Source organism: Sarcophilus harrisii, chromosome 3, assembly GCF_902635505.1.
Source record: "Sarcophilus harrisii chromosome 3, mSarHar1.11, whole genome shotgun sequence".
NCBI classification, from domain to species: domain Eukaryota; kingdom Metazoa; phylum Chordata; class Mammalia; order Dasyuromorphia; family Dasyuridae; genus Sarcophilus; species Sarcophilus harrisii.
Window position 1 is genome coordinate 593,979,125 of NC_045428.1, and position 17,567 is coordinate 593,996,691.

Sequence of the window (17,567 nt, forward strand, 5' to 3'; positions counted from 1 at the left end):
TTTGGAACTGTTTGATGCTACATGAATCTTTGCCCCCTGGGAACCAAAGAAGATCCCCTTAGATTCTTAAAAATTGTTTGAGTTGACTGTCCTAGTAATCCCATATGGAGAGGCAATTAATTGAAAGGCTGATTGATTATGCTAGTTGTTGTCAACTGCACGCAGAGTACTGAAGGAGAAAGATGCTGTCTCCCAGCTTACTTCAAGGACACTGAAAGGTAAGATGACATCCTTTGGCTTCCTACTTTCCTTCATCTCAGAAAATGGAAGCACAAACCTTAAATTGTTGGAGAAGGTATCTGGATAGAGGAAGCACAATATCTGAATCTTCTGAATCACAACATCTGTTAACTGTATGTCAGGATTTCACTAGGTCACTAGGAACCCAAAGATAAATCTGTGCCTGCCCTGTAGAATTTTGTATTCTACTGTGGAGATGCAACCTATACCCAGGTAAGTAAATGAATGCAAAGAAATCTGAAGGAAGGAAAGTCAGCAGCCAAGGTTGGTATGGAGGAGAACTAAAAAAACATCGTGGAGGAAATGTTGCAAAAGCCATAGACAGTGGAGGAATCTGAGCAGGGGAGGGGTTTTTTGGGGAGGCAGGAAACCACAGAAGCAGGGAGAAAAGAGGGAAGGAGAGTCAAAGGCTCAGTTCCTGAGCTCTCAGGCCCACTTGATCCTGGAAAAGGGAAGAGCTTCAGTCTGAAGAGAGAAGACAAGGGGAAGCTCTCTATTCATGAGAGGGCCAGAAGTGGTGACATCTAGTAGGAGGCACAGACCGATGGAGAGATGTCCAGAATTCCTCACAGTGCTGGAAGCCTCTGGAAGGGGCTCCTGATCACAGGTGAGACACTAGGATAGGGAAGGGAATGAGAGGGAAAGGAGATAAATCTTGGGAAATTTGACCCGGACAAGTGAATCTGCCCAAGGACCTGGAGAAGACTTTTTCAGAGATCATCTCAAAGAGCCAGCTAATGGGAGTCTTCTCTGGGTCAGAAACAGAGGGAGAATGAACCTCATAGTCCACATAATGAGACTCAGGTCAACATCCAGCCCTGGAGCTGAAGAATTTTTAGGGAGGCAAAGTGAGGGATATGAAGTCAGAGGAGGCTTGAGTTGGGATTCCAGCTCTGACATTAATAAGTGTGTCATTTACATTCTCTCTCCTCTCCCATGAAATGGCCTAATCCTACTTGCAGTTTCCCTCAAAGTATTGTTTGGGATCAATGTGTTCTGTGTGTTCTAAAAGTGTGCCTGGCTTGGTAGAAAAGGGACTCGATTTTGAGTGAGATGGTCAGAGTTGTACTCATGTTTCTGCTTTGGGCTCAGGCATGCTGAGTAACTCCCTGGGCTCTCTCAGCTCTCAGATTCCTCCTCTATAAAAAGTGAGTGCATTGATCTCAGGGTTCTGTCCAGCTCTGAATCTGGTGATCTCTGATCTAATCTTTACACCAGCAGCACCTCTTCAGACAATGGTTACCCCCTCAATGTCTTGCCCACCATCAGACAATTTCCGAACCTGAAATTTAGATGTGTTACTGGGAAAACTCAGAGTCTGAAGTCATGGAGACAGAGATACACGCAGAGAGTCCACTGAAATGTGTCATATTGAACAACCAGCAGACTTAGGTCAGGTTTAGTAGCGCTTATGTGGCCCCATATATCTCCCACAACCACCTGGACCTCTGATAGATGCTAATCTATTCCTCCCTCCTCCCTTCTCAGCTGCTCTCCTCAGCACCCGGATCCAGTCGGAGTCTACTGAACCTCCTACAATGGAACTGAAGTCCAGCCTACCTTACGGGACGGTGGGGGGCAACATCACCTTGTCCATCCTGGGGCTTTCACAGCAACCTGGAAGATACACTTGGTTCAGAAAGACCACAAAGGAGTCTAACAGAATTGTGACCTACATTGTTCGGACAGGACAGCGGATACCAGCCAGTGGTCGAGAGACTGTGTTCCCCAATGGCTCTCTGCTCATCACTAACCTCACTCTTGATGACAGCGATGAATACATAGTAGAGCTTTTTTCTACAATTGATGGTGGGAAAAACTTTCAGCTAGCCTTTCTCAGGATACATTTGCAAGTATATGGTAAGTTGTCCCTTTCCTAGTGGGGATCTGCACCCTTTCTGTCTGCCCTAGGGGTGAGAGTGAGAATGAGAACTGAGATTGGTGCCTCAGGGGAAACCCCCTTCCAGACACTGAATAGCAAGCTGAGAATCTCAGGGGGTCTTCCCTCTCTCTGCAGAGCCCACAGGGGAACAGGAAGGAGCAGATGACAGCCCTCAGGAGTAATTTCAGAGAACCAGCATCAGGTCCAGTTCATATAGAGCCAAAGTGGGGCAACAAGAATCACTCAGCCTCACACCTGCCTGAAGGATCCTTTGGAGAGAGAGAGAGAGAGAGAGAGAGAGAGAGAGAGAGAAAGAGAGAGAGAGAGAGAGAGAGAGAGAGAGAGAGAGAGAGAGAGAGACTGGCTGAATTCAGTCCCCTGTAATGGTTCTGATTAATTCTGGGAAGCCTGGCAGGAAGGGAACAAGAAAGGGGAAGAGGGATGAGGTCTGGGCTGAATCAATGCATGTTTCATCCAAAATCTTGGGGGATAATTTGTCACTGAAAAGTCTGTCCCATTTTCTCAGTAGCTAATGCTACCCAATGTATGAAAAATCCCGGAGAGGGGAGGCTTTGGGGGATAAAAATCCTGGGACATACAAGGATCCTGGCATTTTGGGGGGGGGGACATGAAAAAGATCACATTATATAGATGTAAAAACTCAAGGTCCAGAGAAGTTTATCAATTTGCCAGAAGTCAAACAGAAAGTAAGTTACAGAGATACATTTCGACTGAGTTGAGCTGAATCCTCCCATATCCTCCCCAAACCAATAGTCTGGGATCAGAGTGAGCCAGTCTCATTCTTGGGCTACTCGTGTCCCAAGGAGAGTGAACTGAACTAAGTGGGGACATTGAGGGGAGAACTGGAATATGGCTACAGGTGATAGGGTTTAGACCCACTCCTTCAAGGCGAGATTCAAGCTGGAGGAGGAAGAAGCATAGACCTCAATGGGTGATGCAATAGGTAGAAATTACAAAGAGGCTCATTTGGTCTCCAAATAAGGACAACTTTTCCATCAGTTAAAGTTGTCTAATGGGGGATGGGCTGCCTCCAGAGGTAGTAAGCTCCTCATTCTGGATCCCTTTAAGGAAAATCTGAACCATTGTTGAGGAAGTTGGAGAGGGGATGCCCATTGACATTTGGATCATATTAGATGATGTCTGAGACCCAGAACCCATAGAAACATGGAATCTGAAGAGAGCTGAGAGGCCGTCTAAACTCTTTTTGAAGTCTGAAATTCTGTTAAATGTGATACTGGAGCTGAGCAGGTGGGCAGGCTGGAGACTATTTCATTTTTGAGGAAACTGAGGCAGACACTTAACTTTTGGTTAAGTGCTTTGCTCGGGATCATTCAGCTATAAACAAAAACTGGCAAAGTAGGAGGTAGGAGAAACAGAGTTGGGAGTAGAGGGAAAGATAATGAGGTCCGTCTCAGGTCCATAGAGTTTGTTGCACTGGTTCTGTATTCAGAAATCCCAGGTTATTTGCTAGATGAGTTACAACCTCACCTTCCCTGACAAGGGACTTCTGAAGTAGAAAGACTGTACAAATCACGTCTGGCTCCTGTCTTGCTTTGTTTCCTCAGCTTTTCCACTTCTGTTCTCTTTCACAGCAAATTTGAATTTCAGAGGAAGGGTCATTGCTGGCATTGTGATTGGCGTCCTGGCTGGGCTGGCCCTAATTGGGGTCCTCATCTATTTTCTGTTCATCAGAAAGACTGGAGGGTAAGAGGGTTACCTTACATCTGTCTTCTTGAAATCAGGACTGCTCAACATCCCCAGAAACAGCTGCCTTCTCCCACTTGCCTTTGAAACTTGCTCCTATTGTTATTTTTAAACCAATCAAGGAGGATTTTAAAGGGAGGTTAAGTGAGTTTTTCTTTCTGAGAACATTCCCTCTCCTTCCTAATGGGTTTTCCCCTTACATGGGGCTTAAACCTACTTCTTTGTAACTGCTGCCCATTTCCCCTTTTCTGCCCTCTAAATCCAAGAAGAGGAAGTCTAACATTTAAGCGGGAGGGCAGTACCACTCACTCCCCATAGCTCTTGGACTCTTTGAGTACATTAATAATAAGAGTTAACCTTTATATTGTGCTTATTATATGCTGGCACTATGCTAAGGGCTTGACAATTATAATCTCATTTGATTCTTGCAATAATTCCGGGATGTATGTATTATTATTGTCCCTATTTTACAAATGAGGAAACTGAGGTAAAATGATTTACCCAGGGTAACATGTTTAGTAAGAATCTGAATCTGGTTTTGAATTCAGGTGGTCCTGACTCCAGACTTAGTCCTCTATCCATTCCAACACCTAACTCACCTCCCTTGAACTTAACTCCCAGGCCAGGTGACTCCAAGGAGAAACAATTCTCATGGCTCTCCTATCTTGCTTTTTTAGAGCCTCACAAGGAATGCTGGGAGACCCAGGCCCAGGAGGGAGAACTCAGAAACATAGTGAGTATGGCTCCTAAGAAGCAATGGGATGCAATAGAACAAATATAAACTGAGGAGTCCAGGGTCTTTTGGCTCTGGCAATGTTCTTATTCTATTTTAGGTCTTAGTTTCCTCATCGCCAGATATTTCCCCCCCATTTATTGACCTGTACAGACTCTCAGAAACCTTTCTTATGCAGTGGCTCATCACCAGTTACCCGAAGACAACATGCCAGAGTTGGCCCCATTAAACCCCACTTCTATTATTTTAAAGAAAAAAACTTCTTTGAAAACTGCCAGTTTGTTTTGTTTTTCATATTAAATATGACTAATTAACTGACACAATGCCAAGCCTCTCTTGCTTATTCGGGCCCCCTTTTGACCTTCTTTCTGCTGTTTTCCATGTATTTTTAAAAAATTAAATTAAATTAAGTTTTTTGCTACATTTTAAGGTTCAAATGGTCTCCCTTCCCTTTTCTCCTCTTCCCCTAGAAAAGACTATCATTTCACACACACCCTCACCCGTTTGTATACATATATGTGGGCAGCTAACTGGCATAGTAAACAGAATGCTGGGGCTAGAATTAGGAAGATCTAAATTCAAATCTGGCCTAAGATATCTATGTGGACAGACCTTACCTCTTTTTTGCCTCAATTTCCTTATATATGAGCCTTGAGAAGGAAATAGTAAAGTAACTTCTTTCCCAAGAAAACCCCAAATGGATTCACACAGAGTTGGACATGATTGAAATGACTGAACAATAACACGTGTATGTATGTTTGCATTTGTATTTATAGATGTATCTGTGGGGGACATGCAAAGGAGAGAATTTCCTACCCTCTTTCCTCCCCTCAAGGAAAATCAGTTTCTCATAGAATCCAGGCACAAGACATACCAAGAAGACCTACTGTCTTGGTTTCTCTCTCCCTCTAGGACAGATTCTGAAAAATAATATTTACTGGCAACAAGACTCAACTCCTTCTGCACAGGTAGGGACAGAGAGTTTCTTTCAATCATAATTATTGAGGATTTTTGGATGTTTAGCAGAGGGTGAGAAGTCCTTTGCCCAGAACTGCAGATGCTCATAGGTTCTGATCCATAAGAGCTTTGATGTTCTTGAAAATCTGAATAGGATGATTTCTGAATGTCATTAAAAGGAGAGAAGGATCCATGAGGATCCATGGAAAATCTGATGCTGGTCAATATGGAGAAGAGAAGTGATTTAGAAGGAATCTTCCGGGGTTTTAATCATAACTAAATGCTAGTCACCAGTAAGAAAAATTAGAAATATCAGAGGGAGGATGTAAATAAAAAACTTAGAAGCAACTTCATATAGTTCATATAGCAAGGTCATATAGAAAGTGGAAATGGGCTATACTGAGAGGTGATAAGTAGTCTTAATTCAAAGATCAAAGGGTGGGAGACACCTTGTCAGAGACGTGGGAAAGTGGATTTTTGCTCTTTTGTGTTTTGGACTGGTTGGCTTATGAGATCCCCCTGAAGTCTGAGAATGTAGAATCTTTTTAAATCCATGAAGACCTGACTTTCCATGTTCTATTGCCCCTTCTAGCTCAGAAATTCCATGTTCTAAGGCCATTCCCTGATCTGATTTCTATGTTCTAATATCTTTTCTTCTCATCCTCAAATAAGCAGTTTAGTTAGATTCATAAAATCAGAAAGCATTAGGCATTTATTTCATAGAATGCAACATTCCAATCACTTCTCAATTCCAACTCCCCAGGCAAAACATCACTTTAAGGCTGGGGTTCTATTTTCACCCACTTAATTCTCCCACGTGGCAGGAAGGAAAGGTAGCCCAGAAGTTTAGTATTTTAAGCTGATTCCATTTGAATGGAAAAGAAATATCTGATTTGACTCCCAGTGGGTAATCACACAGGGACTGGGAAACATTGAAAGATTATTCAGGTAAACTTATAGTTACAGCTGCTTAGGTGAAAACCAACTGACTCCAGTTTCTTAGATTTCTATACCTTAGGAACTTTATCATTGATCAATGAACAAATGTTTAATAAGTGCCTACTGTTTGTCAAGTACTTTGCTCGAACAGGAGGGTAGAAAATGCAGAGAAGAAACAGTGAGCTTACATTCTAATGGGAAAAGAAGTACACATAAAATATATTTGTATAAAGTTAATACATTCATATGCATAAATTAGTTAAAAAGTGGAGTTTGGGAGGAGGACACTAGAAATTGGGGGATCAGGAAAGACTTCATGGAAATGATCCTTAACAGTACCTTAAAGGAAAAGAGGAATTCCCTGAGGCAGAAACAAGAAGGAAGTTAATTCTAGGAATAGGGAATGCCCAGTGTAAAGGCTTGGAAAGAGGAATTGCAATATCATATGCGAGGACCAGAAAATTTGGCTGAATAACAGAGTAATAACAGAGTAAAGGAAGAATATCCAATGAAACTAGAAAGACAGATGGAGAACAAGCTATAAAGTTTTTAAAAATTACTATTTATTTATTTTTAAAATATACATTTTTAAATTGAGTTCTGAATTCTCTTCCTTCTTTCCATCCTCCCCCTATTGTGAATGCAAGAAATGTGATATTAATTATATATGTGAAATTATGCAAAATATGCTTCCATATTAGCCATGTAGTCCCCCTCCTCCAAAAGGCAAGAACAAATTTTAAAATGTGAAAAAGTATGCTTAGTGTATACTTATTGTGTATCTAATTTATATTTTAATATATTTAATATCTACTGATCATCCTGCCATCTAGGGGAGGGGGTGGGGGTGTAAGAGGTAAAAAATTGGAACAAGAGGTTTGGCAATTGTTAATGCTGTAAAGTTACCCATGCATATATCCTGTAAATAAAAGGCTATTAAATTAAAAAAAAAAAAAAGAAAAAGTATGCTTTGATTTGCATTCAGACTCTGCCAGTTCTTTTTCTGGAGATGGATTGCATTTTTCATCATAAGGCCTTCAGAATTGTTTTAGATCACTGTATTGATTAGAATAGCTAAGTCATTCACAGTTGATCATCATACAATATTGCTGTTCCTGTGCACACTATTATCCTAGTTCTGCTCACTTCATCTTCTATTAGTTCATATAAATCTATAGGCTTTTTTTTAAAGCATTCTGGTCATCATTTCTTATAGCACAATAGTATCACACTTACATATCATAACTTGTTAAAACATTTTCTAGTAGATGGATACCCTTCATTTTCTGATTCTTTGCCACTACAAAAAGAGCTGCTATAAATATATTTGTACAGAGAAGTCATTTCTTTTTTCTTTGATTTCTTTGGGATACAGGCCTACTTGTACCTAGATCTTGTTAGGGCAGCTAAGTGGAGCAATGGTTAGAGAGCCAGGTCTGGAGTCAGACTTCAGTTCACATCTGTCTCAGAAATGTACTAGCTGTGTGTCCTGGGGGTCAAATCACTTAAATCTTGTTTGCTTTAGTTTTCTTATCTGTAAAATGAGCTGGAGAAAGAAATAGATAAGAATTCCAATATCTTTGCCAAGAAAATCCTCAAAAGAAGTCACAAAAAGATGGGCACTACTGAAAACAACTAAATAACAACAAATGGTACTGCTGAATCCAAGAGTATGCACATTTTTATAACTCTTTGGGTATAATTCCAAATTACTTTCCAGAATGGTTGGATCAGTTCACAATTCCATCAGTACTGCATTAGTATCCTTATTTTTCCATAACCCATTCCACATTTGTTATTTGTCTTCTCTGTAACTTTAGCCAGTTGAATAGGTGTGAAGTGGTACCTCAGAGTTGTTTTAATTTGCATTTCTCTAATTAATAGTGATTTAGAGCATTCTTTCACATAACTGTAGAAAACTCTGATTTCTTCATTTTTTAGTTATTAATTGGTGAATGACTCATCTTATAAATTTAACTCAGTTCTTTATATACTTGGGAAATGAGGCCTTTATCAAAGACAGTTGTTAAACATTTCCCGCAGTTTTCTGTTTTCCTTCTAATCTTGGCTGCATTGATTTTATTTGTGCAAATCTTTTTTTAATGTGATCACTATTATCTAAGTTACATTTTGTAATGTTTTCCATCTGTTGTTTGGTCATAAATATTTCCTTTACTCATAGATGTGACAGGTAAAATTTTCCACGTTCCCCTAATTTGCTTAAGATATTCTCTTTGTGTCTATCATGGACCCATTTTGATTTTACCTTAGTATTTAATATGAGAAATTGGTCTTTATCTAATTTCTGTCAAACTATTTTCCAGTTTTCTCAGAAATTGTTGTCAAAGGGGAATATTTGGAGAGTTCACCTGGGTTCTTGCCTCTCCTCTGCCATCTTCTTAATATACTTTTGAACTCTGATATCTAGAAGACTGTGACTAACTACTTTTAACCCTTCTATAGGACCTGAACTCCACACCCACCATTTCTGCAGCAGCCTCTGAAAATCTTTACCAGGTATATGCCTAGGGGAGGGTATATGTGTCACTATTAGTCCAAGAAAGATAAAAATGCTGTTTGAGGATGAGTTTCTGGTTATGATAGAGTCAAAGGATAAGACTAGAATGGAGGAAATGAGATAAAGAATATGGCAGAAGAAGGCAACTAGATGGTGCAGTAGACAGAACATTGGCTCTGAAGTCAAGAGAATCTGAGTTCAAATCTAGCCTTACATACTTAATTATGAGCTGTATATAACCCTGGGCAAGCCACTTAACCCCAATTGCCTCACCAAAAAAAAACATCCAGTTAAAAAAATATGACAGAAAGGACCCCCTTCCAGGCTTTACCTTTCTTTTGAAGTTAATGATATCTCCTGTTTCCATCTCCAGGCACTGGATGTTACCAAAGTGGATATTTATGACAGTTTTGATGTCATGAAGAAGCCTGAAACTAAGGAAAGTGGGAAAATTTCCTAGAGATGATGTTATAACTTGATTGCTTCCATTTTTTAAGGTGAGATTTATAGGCAGCTCTCAGGGGAGAAAGATATTAGGGGCAGAAGAGAGAAAAGGGTCAGGTTTGAGGCTCCTAAGGGACCAGATTTTACAGTAAAGAAGAGATTTGTGATGTGAGTGCCTGTTGGCAACACCGGTATCTATTAATTGGATTTTAGGTAAGGAAGCTATATTCTGTGAACCTGACTGCTTCTAATTTTCCCATCTTTACATAATTTTCTCATCTTCATTCTCTTCCCATAGTTTCTAAGAAAAAGTTTAGTCATAACAGTTCCATCCTTGGTCTTGCTGAGCTAAAAGGGAAACAACCATCAGTCCCTTCCAGCTGGACAATTCTATGGTCCTAAAAGACTACGTGTAACTGTGAGGAAACACTGCTGGATTCAGGAGGCTGTAATATTGGACCACACCTTCCACCAAGGGCTCCTCTACTTTGGATCCAGATGGTTTGGACTAGGTTCATCTCTGAAGGAGCTTGGGCTGTAATGAGAGGGGAGAGGTAGAGTACTTTCTCTCTTTGGTTTATATAGTCCCAGCTCTCAAGAAACAAATTTATTCATAACTTGTTATGGCTTATGTACAGGTTATCTCCCAAAGGGTTAAGGAGTAAAAAATGTACTTAATTTACAAAATGACTCAGGTATGAGATAAGTACTTACTTTTCTGTATATAAAAAATGCTAAGTACAAAAAACTGATAGAGCACTTTAATAGAACATCTTAAAACAAAAGTCATCAATTTCACATATAACTACAATTACAACCTGCTGTGGGGGGATGCTAATTAAATCTCATCATAACATAAAGAAGTCTGCTGGGTTGGTGATCAGACATTTTAAATTTTAATTAGATTTTGCATTTTCCAAACAACTTGATATATGCTGGTAAAACAATTTTAGACCAATACTATTGTCTTATACATATGGAGACTCCAGTCAAGCTTCCCAGGACTCAGGATGAGAAGACCAATGATCTTTTAAATACAAATTATTTTGAAAGGAATTCTCTATTTTGTTTTTTTTCAATTATATGTAAAGGCAATTTTCAACATTCATTTTTGTAAGATTTTGAGTTCTAAGTTTTTTTCCTTTCCTTCCTGTTTTCTCCCATCTCCAAGACATCAAGTAATCTGATATAGGTTATGAATGTACAATCAAGTTAAACATTTTCATATTAGTCATATTGTGAAAAAAGAATCAGATAAAAGGGAAAAAACATAAGAAAGAAAAAAAACAAAAAAAATTTTAAAAAGTGAAAATGATATGCTTTTATCTGCATTCAGTCTCCAAAGTTCTTTGTCTGAATGTGGATAGATTTTCTACCTCGAGTCTTAGAATTATCTTGGGTCATTGTATAATTGAGAAGAGTTTAGTCTATCATACTTGATTATCACACAGTGTTGCTGTTATTGTGTACAGTGTTACACTGGTTTTGCTCACTTCACTCAGCATGAGTTTATGTGTCTTTCCAGGTTTTTCTGGAATTCACCTACTCATCATTTCTTATATAATAATAGTATCCCATTACATTCACATGCCACAGTTTATTCAGCCATTCCCCAGCTGATGGGCATATGCTCGATTTCCAGTTCTTTGCCATCACAAAGAAAGCTGCTATAAATATTTTTGTACCTATGGGTCCTTTTTCCTTTTTATGATCTCCTTGGGATACCCAATATAGTCCTGCTGGATTAAAGGATATGTACAGTTTTATAACCCTTTAAACACAGTTCCAAATTGTTCTCCAAAATAGTTGGATCAGGTCACAATTCCACCAACAATGCATTAGTGTCCCAGTTTTCCCACATCCCTTCCAACATTTATCAGTTAGCTGATTTGAGAGGTGTGAAGTGTTATCTCAGAGTTGTTTCATTAATTCCATTGCTATTCTTGACCTTGCGTTCTTCCAGATGATTTTTGTTATTATTTTTTCTAGCTCTAAAAAATAATATTTTGTTAGTTTAATTGGTATGGCACTGCACAAGTATGCTAATTTAGGTAGAATTGTCATTTTTATTATATTAGGTTGGTCTACCCATGAACAATTGATATTTTTCTAATTGTTTAGATCTGACTTTATTTGTGTAAAAAGTGTTTTGTAATTGTGTTTATATAGTTCTTGGGTTCATTTGGCAGGTAGATTTGAAAACATCTTATATTGTCTACAGTTATTTTAAATGAATTTTCTCTTTCTATTTCTTGTTGCTGAGTTTTGTGATTAATATATAGAAATACCAATGATTTGTGTGAGTTTATTTTATATCCTGCAACTTTGCTAAAGTAATTAATTATTTTAAGTGGTTTTTTAGTTGATTCTCTAGGAATCTAGTTATGCCATCATATCATCTGCATCATTTATCTTATTTCCTCATTGCCTATTCTATTTTTTAAAATAGTACAATTTAATTTGAAGTCCAGACTCAAAAAGTAGTCACTAATAGATCAAAGTTTGACCTCTGCTGGGTCTTGTGATATTTAACATTTTTATCTGTAAGGAAGTGCATTCAATTGGATGACATTAATTTTGCATCACGCTTTCAGCTGGGAGAAAATAACATTCTTTTAAAAAAATTTTTATTTCCCTGAGTTACATGAAGAAACAACATTTTTTTGATTATCCATGTAAATTCTTTTTTTTTTTTTTTTTTTAACATATTTCCTTATGTATCATGTTGGGAAAGATAAATCAGAACAGAAGAGAAAAACCATGAGAGAAAAAAAACAGAATAAAAAGAAAAAAAAATGAACATAGTATGTGTTGATTTACATTCCGTCTCCATAGTTCTCTGCATTTGAATGACATTTTCTGCCTAAGGGTTTTTTGGGATTTCTTTGGATCACTGGACTGCTGAGAAGAACCAAGTCCATCATTAGGTTGATCATTGTACAATTTTGCTGTTGTTGTATATAATGTTTTCCTGGCTTGTTTCACTCAACATCAATTCAAGTAGCACTTTCTAGGTCTGTTCATCATGTTTTATAGACCAATAATGTTCCATTACTTTCATATACCATAACTTCTTTAGTCATTTCCCAATTGATAAGCATTTTCTCATTTTCCATTACTTTGCCACCACAAAAAAAGCTGCTACAAAATTGTTACATGTGTAAGTCCTTTCCCCTTTTTTATGATTTCTTGAGATACAGACTCGAGACACTGCTGGATCAAAGGGTACGCGCAGTTTTATAGTCCTTTAGGCATAGTTCCAAATTGCTCTCCAGAATGGTTTGATCTTTTCATAACTCTATCAACATATTAGGGTAACAGTTTTCTCATATCCCCTCTAAAATATCTCATGGTATTTTCTTATCTTAATCTGAGAGGTGTGAGGTGGTACCTCAGAGTTGTTTTAACTTGCATTTCTCTAATCAAAAGTGATTTAGAGCATTTTTTTTTCATATGACTCTAGATGGCTTTAATCCCATTGCCTATTTTTATTCTACCTAAAGCTAGCATATCTAGTACAATAGTGATGATAACAAATAGCCTTGTTTTAACTGGATCATAAAAGAATTGTTTCTAGTTTGTGCCCATTACAAATAATACTTGCTGATGGTTTTAGACAGGTACTGCTTATAATTTAAAAGAAAACTCCATTTATTCCTATGCACGCCAATGTTTTTAATAGGAATGAGAGCTGTATTTTGTCAAAAGCTTTTTCTATATCTACAGAGTTAATCTTAAGAGTTATATTAATGTTCTTAGCGATATAGCGATCAGCAATTATGCTGATAGTTTTCCTAATATTAAACCAGCCATGCTTGGAAAAAGAAGGGAAAAACCATGAGAGAAAAAAAAAACAGAATAAAAAGAAAAAAAATGAACATATTATGTGTTGATTTACATTCAGTCTCCATAGTATTATCCTGGTGATGCATTGTTTTAATCTCTTTAATAATATTTTATTTTAATGTTCATATTAATAATAATTAGGGAAATTGGCCTATAATTTTTTTTTCTCTGCTTTGGCTTTTCTGGCTTAGGGATCATATTTATGTCATTAAAAAATTTTGGTAAGACTCTTTCACTGATTTTTCCAAATAGTTTATAGAGTATTGGAATTAATTGCTATTTAAATGGTAGGATTCACTTGTGAATCCATCTGGTTTCAGAAACTTTTTTCCTTAGGGAGTTTCTTTTTTCTAAAATGGTTTTTTAAAGTATTTTATTTTTTCTTCTATTAATCTGGGTGTTTTTAAATTTTTGGTAAACATTCATTTCACTCATATTGTCAGATTTATTGACATTTAATTGGGCAAATAGATCCTAATTATTGCTTTAAATTTTTCTTCATTGGTGGTGTAATGCCAGAGAAATAGAGCAAGATAGAGATTAGAGAACAGTTTAACAATTTATTTAAAAAGAGAGATTTACTGGGACCAAATAGATCCATAGTTTGGTCCCAGGGCTGAATGTGACTACCATCTCAAAGAATCCAACAGTGAATGTCAGATACAAGATTTTTTTATAGGGTAACAAGAACAATGACATAATGGGGGAGGTACCTGACATGGGGATGACCTAATCAGGGGAAGCACCTCCGATGACATAATGGGAGGTACTGGAGAGGCTCCTGATATTCTAATGACATCTAAAATGGATAAAGACCTTTATCCCATTAAACATTAAGAGGGAATAAGTATAGTCTAAAGTCTAAGATATAAGACCTTTATCCTATCAAACATTAAGAGGGAATGATTATAATCTGAGGCAGAGTAACTAAATAGGACAATCAGGGAAACTGGGTCAGCACATTAAGAGAATTGTGGCACAATAGTGGCAAATTCATCCTTTTTATTTTTGATCCTGGTAATCTGGTTTTTTTCTTTCTTTTTTTTTCTAACCAAATGTTTGTTTGTTTCATAAAACCAATTCTTAGCTTTATTTATTAGTTCAATATTTTTGTTACTTTCAATTTTATTCTTTCATTTGATTTTCAGAATTTCTAATTTGGTATTTAATTGGAGATTTTTAATTTGTATTTTTTCTAGCTTTTTAAATTGCACGTCCAAGTCATTGATCTCATTTTTCTCTATTTTACTCATGAAAATGTTTAGATATAAGCACCATATATGTGTCATAAAAGGAATTTAGTAAGATTCCTTCCACATAGTTTGCATAGTATTGGAATTAACTGTTTTTTAAACATTTAGTAGAATTTACTTGTAAATCATCTGGTCCTCAAGATTTTTTCTTGAGTAGTTCTTTAATAGCTTATTCAATTTCTTTGTTTAAAATGGGACTATTTAAGTAATTTATGTCCTCCTCTGTTAATCTGGGCAATCCATATTTTTGTAAGTATTCATCCACTTCAATTAGATTATCAGATTTATTGACATTTAGTTGGGTAAAATAGCTCCTAATTATTGCTTTAATTTCCTCTTCATTGGTGGTTAGTTCACCTTTTCATTTTTGATACTGATAATTTGATTTTCTTTCCTTTTTCTAATCAAATTAACTAAAGGTTTATCTGTTTTGTTGATTTTTTCATTAAACCAACTCTTAGTTTTGCTTATTACAATATGAACGAGATGAGGTGAGATCTTTCAAGACAGTTGTGAAAATTGAGTAAGGCTTCATCTATTTCAAAGTTTGAGTAGGTTTGAAGGACTTGAAGCATTAAGTAGAGGGCATACTTAAGTCCCCTTCCTGTTATCCTCCTAAGGGCATACTTAAGCCCCTTCCTTGCTATCCTCCTTATTTCAGTCAAATATGGGCAGCTATGTACTTATTGGTCAAGTTCAATTTCTTGTGTAGTTCCCGCCTTTAGAATGTAAGATCCTCAGACAATAAGGATGAGGGTTAGTGTTGGGAGGGAGTATTTGTGTTAGGGATTAAAAGTGTTGACCCTGCCCTCTACAATGCTTCCTCCCTTCCATTCTCTGGTGGGTGGGTGGGACCCTCGGGAGAACCTATAATAAACTTTGCTTTGCTTCTAGAGATATCTCCAGTTTTTTTTTTTTTTTTATTAAATGTTACCTGAACCACACACAATAGTTATATTTCAATTTTATTAATCTCTCCTATTATTTTCAGAATTTCAAATTTGGTATTTAATGGGGTGGTTTAATTTATTCTTTTCCAACTTTTTTATTTGCATGCCCGATTCATTGATCTTTTCTTTCTCTATTTTTTTTTTGTGTAAGCATCTAGAGAGATAAAATTTCCCCTAAGAACTGCTTCAGCTATATCCCATATGTCCTGATACATTGCCTCATTATTGTCATTCTCTAAGGATGAAATTGTTTGTTGTAACTATGATTTGTTGTTTGAACCATTCATTGTTATTGTTTAGATTATTTCGTTTCCAATTAATTTTTGGTCTATCTTTCCATAGCCTTTTATTACAAGTAATTTTTATTGCATCATGATCTGAAAACGATGAATTTAATATTTCTGCCATTCTGCTTATGATTGGTGGGTTTTATGTCCTAATATATGGTCAGTTTTTTGTGTAGATGCTATGTACTGCTGAGAAAAGGTATATTTCTTTCCCTCCCCATTTAATTTTCTCCAGAAGTCTATCATATCTAACTTTTCTAAAATTCTATTTATCTTCTTAATTTCTTTTTTGTTTATTTTATGGTTAGAAGTATTTAGTTTCAAGAGAGGGAGGCTGCAGTCTAGTATCTGTTGTTTCTTTCTGGCTGCCTGCAGTATTTTTCCCTTGACCTGATATTTCTGGAATTTGGTTTCAATATTCCTTGGAGTTTTCATTTTGGGATCTCTTTCAGGAGGTTATTGGTGCTCTTTCAATTACTATTTTGTCCTTTGGTGTTAGGATATCAGGGCAGTTTTCCTTGATAATTTCTTAGCAAATGTTATCCAGGCTCTTTTTTCTTTCTTTCTTTCTTTCTTTCTTTTTCTTTTTTTTTTTTTTTTTGTCATGGCTTTCAGGTGTTCTAAAAATCCTTAAATTCTCTATCCTGGATCTATTTTATTTTTTCCCTCTTTTTAAAAAATTAAAGCTTTTGATTTTCAAAACACATGTATAAATAATTTTCAACATTCATCCTTAAAAAATCTTGTGTTCCAAATGTTTTCCCTCCATTTCCTCCATACCCTACCCAAGATGTCAAGTAATCCAATGTATATTAAACATGTGCAATTCTTCTGTATATATTTCCAAAATTATCATGCTGCACAAGAAAAATTAGATTAAAAAGGAAAAAAATGAGAAAGAAAAAATAATGCAATCAAATAACAACAAAAAGAGTGAAAATACTATGTTGTGATCCACACTTAGTCCCCACTGTACTCTCTCTGGGTACAGATGGCTCTCTTCATCACAAGACTTTTAGAACTGGCCTGAATCATTTCATTGTATAAAAGAACTATCTCCATCAGAATTGATCATTATATAATCTTGCTGTTGCCATTTACAGTGATCTTCTGGTTCTACTCACTTCACTTAGCATCCTGGATCTATTTTCTAAGTGAATTCTTTTCCCAATGAGGTGTTTTACATTTTCTTTTATTTTTTTCATTATTTTGATTTTGTTTGATTGATTTTCAATGTCTCATAGAGTCATTAGCTTCCACTCATCCAGTTCTAATTTTTAGAGAGTGAGTTCCTTCATTTAAGGTTTTTTTTTAAACCATCTTTTCATTTGTTCAATTCTAGTTTTTAAGAAGTTGTTTTCTTTAGTGAATTTTTATGCTTCTTTTCTTAAACTATTTAGTCTTTTCCCCTAATTCTCCTGCATAACTCTCATTTCTTTTCCAAATTTTCTTCTACCTCTTTGACCTGATTGAGCTTGAGAACAATTGATATTCCCCTTTGAAGCTCCACATGTGGGCATTTTGCCATGGTTTCTTCTTTTGAGTTTATGTTCTGATCTTCCCCGTAGCTTTCTATGGTCAGGGCTCTTTTTTCCCCTCATTTTAAAAGTTGAGCTCTACTCCTAGGGCACAGGGGACACTACCTCAACTTTATCTCAACTTCTTTCATTGAAGGATAGTCACTTGATCACTATGTTTCCATCCTGGGGCTTCAGATGCTGGTGGCATGCCCACTGTAATGAGGTGGCCCGGCCTAGTTGTCTCTGTTGTTCCAGGATTCTGGGGCTTTCAAT

General features: G+C 36.8%; 1 protein-coding gene across 3 annotated transcripts; it reads left to right on the forward strand.

Annotated features, from left to right (window-relative positions):
• Positions 1–564: 564 nt before the first annotated feature.
• Positions 565–10,540, forward strand: LOC105750126 (carcinoembryonic antigen-related cell adhesion molecule 4). Of its 3 annotated transcripts, XM_012546944.3 has the most exons (8): positions 576–847; positions 1,729–2,100; positions 3,736–3,847; positions 4,525–4,580; positions 5,493–5,548; positions 8,940–8,993; positions 9,368–9,491; positions 9,737–10,540. In XM_012546944.3, exons 1-7 carry the CDS (start codon positions 793–795, stop codon positions 9,452–9,454), a joined length of 792 nt encoding a protein of 263 aa, XP_012402398.1. In that variant the 5' UTR covers positions 576–792; the 3' UTR covers positions 9,455–9,491; positions 9,737–10,540. The 3 variants fall into 3 exon arrangements, with proteins under 3 accessions (XP_023356887.1, XP_012402399.1, XP_012402398.1); XM_023501119.2 differs by lacking the exon at positions 9,368–9,491 and having other exon boundaries at positions 565–847; XM_012546945.3 differs by lacking the exons at positions 9,368–9,491; positions 9,737–10,540 and having other exon boundaries at positions 566–847; positions 5,357–5,548.
• Positions 10,541–17,567: the final 7,027 nt, after the last annotated feature.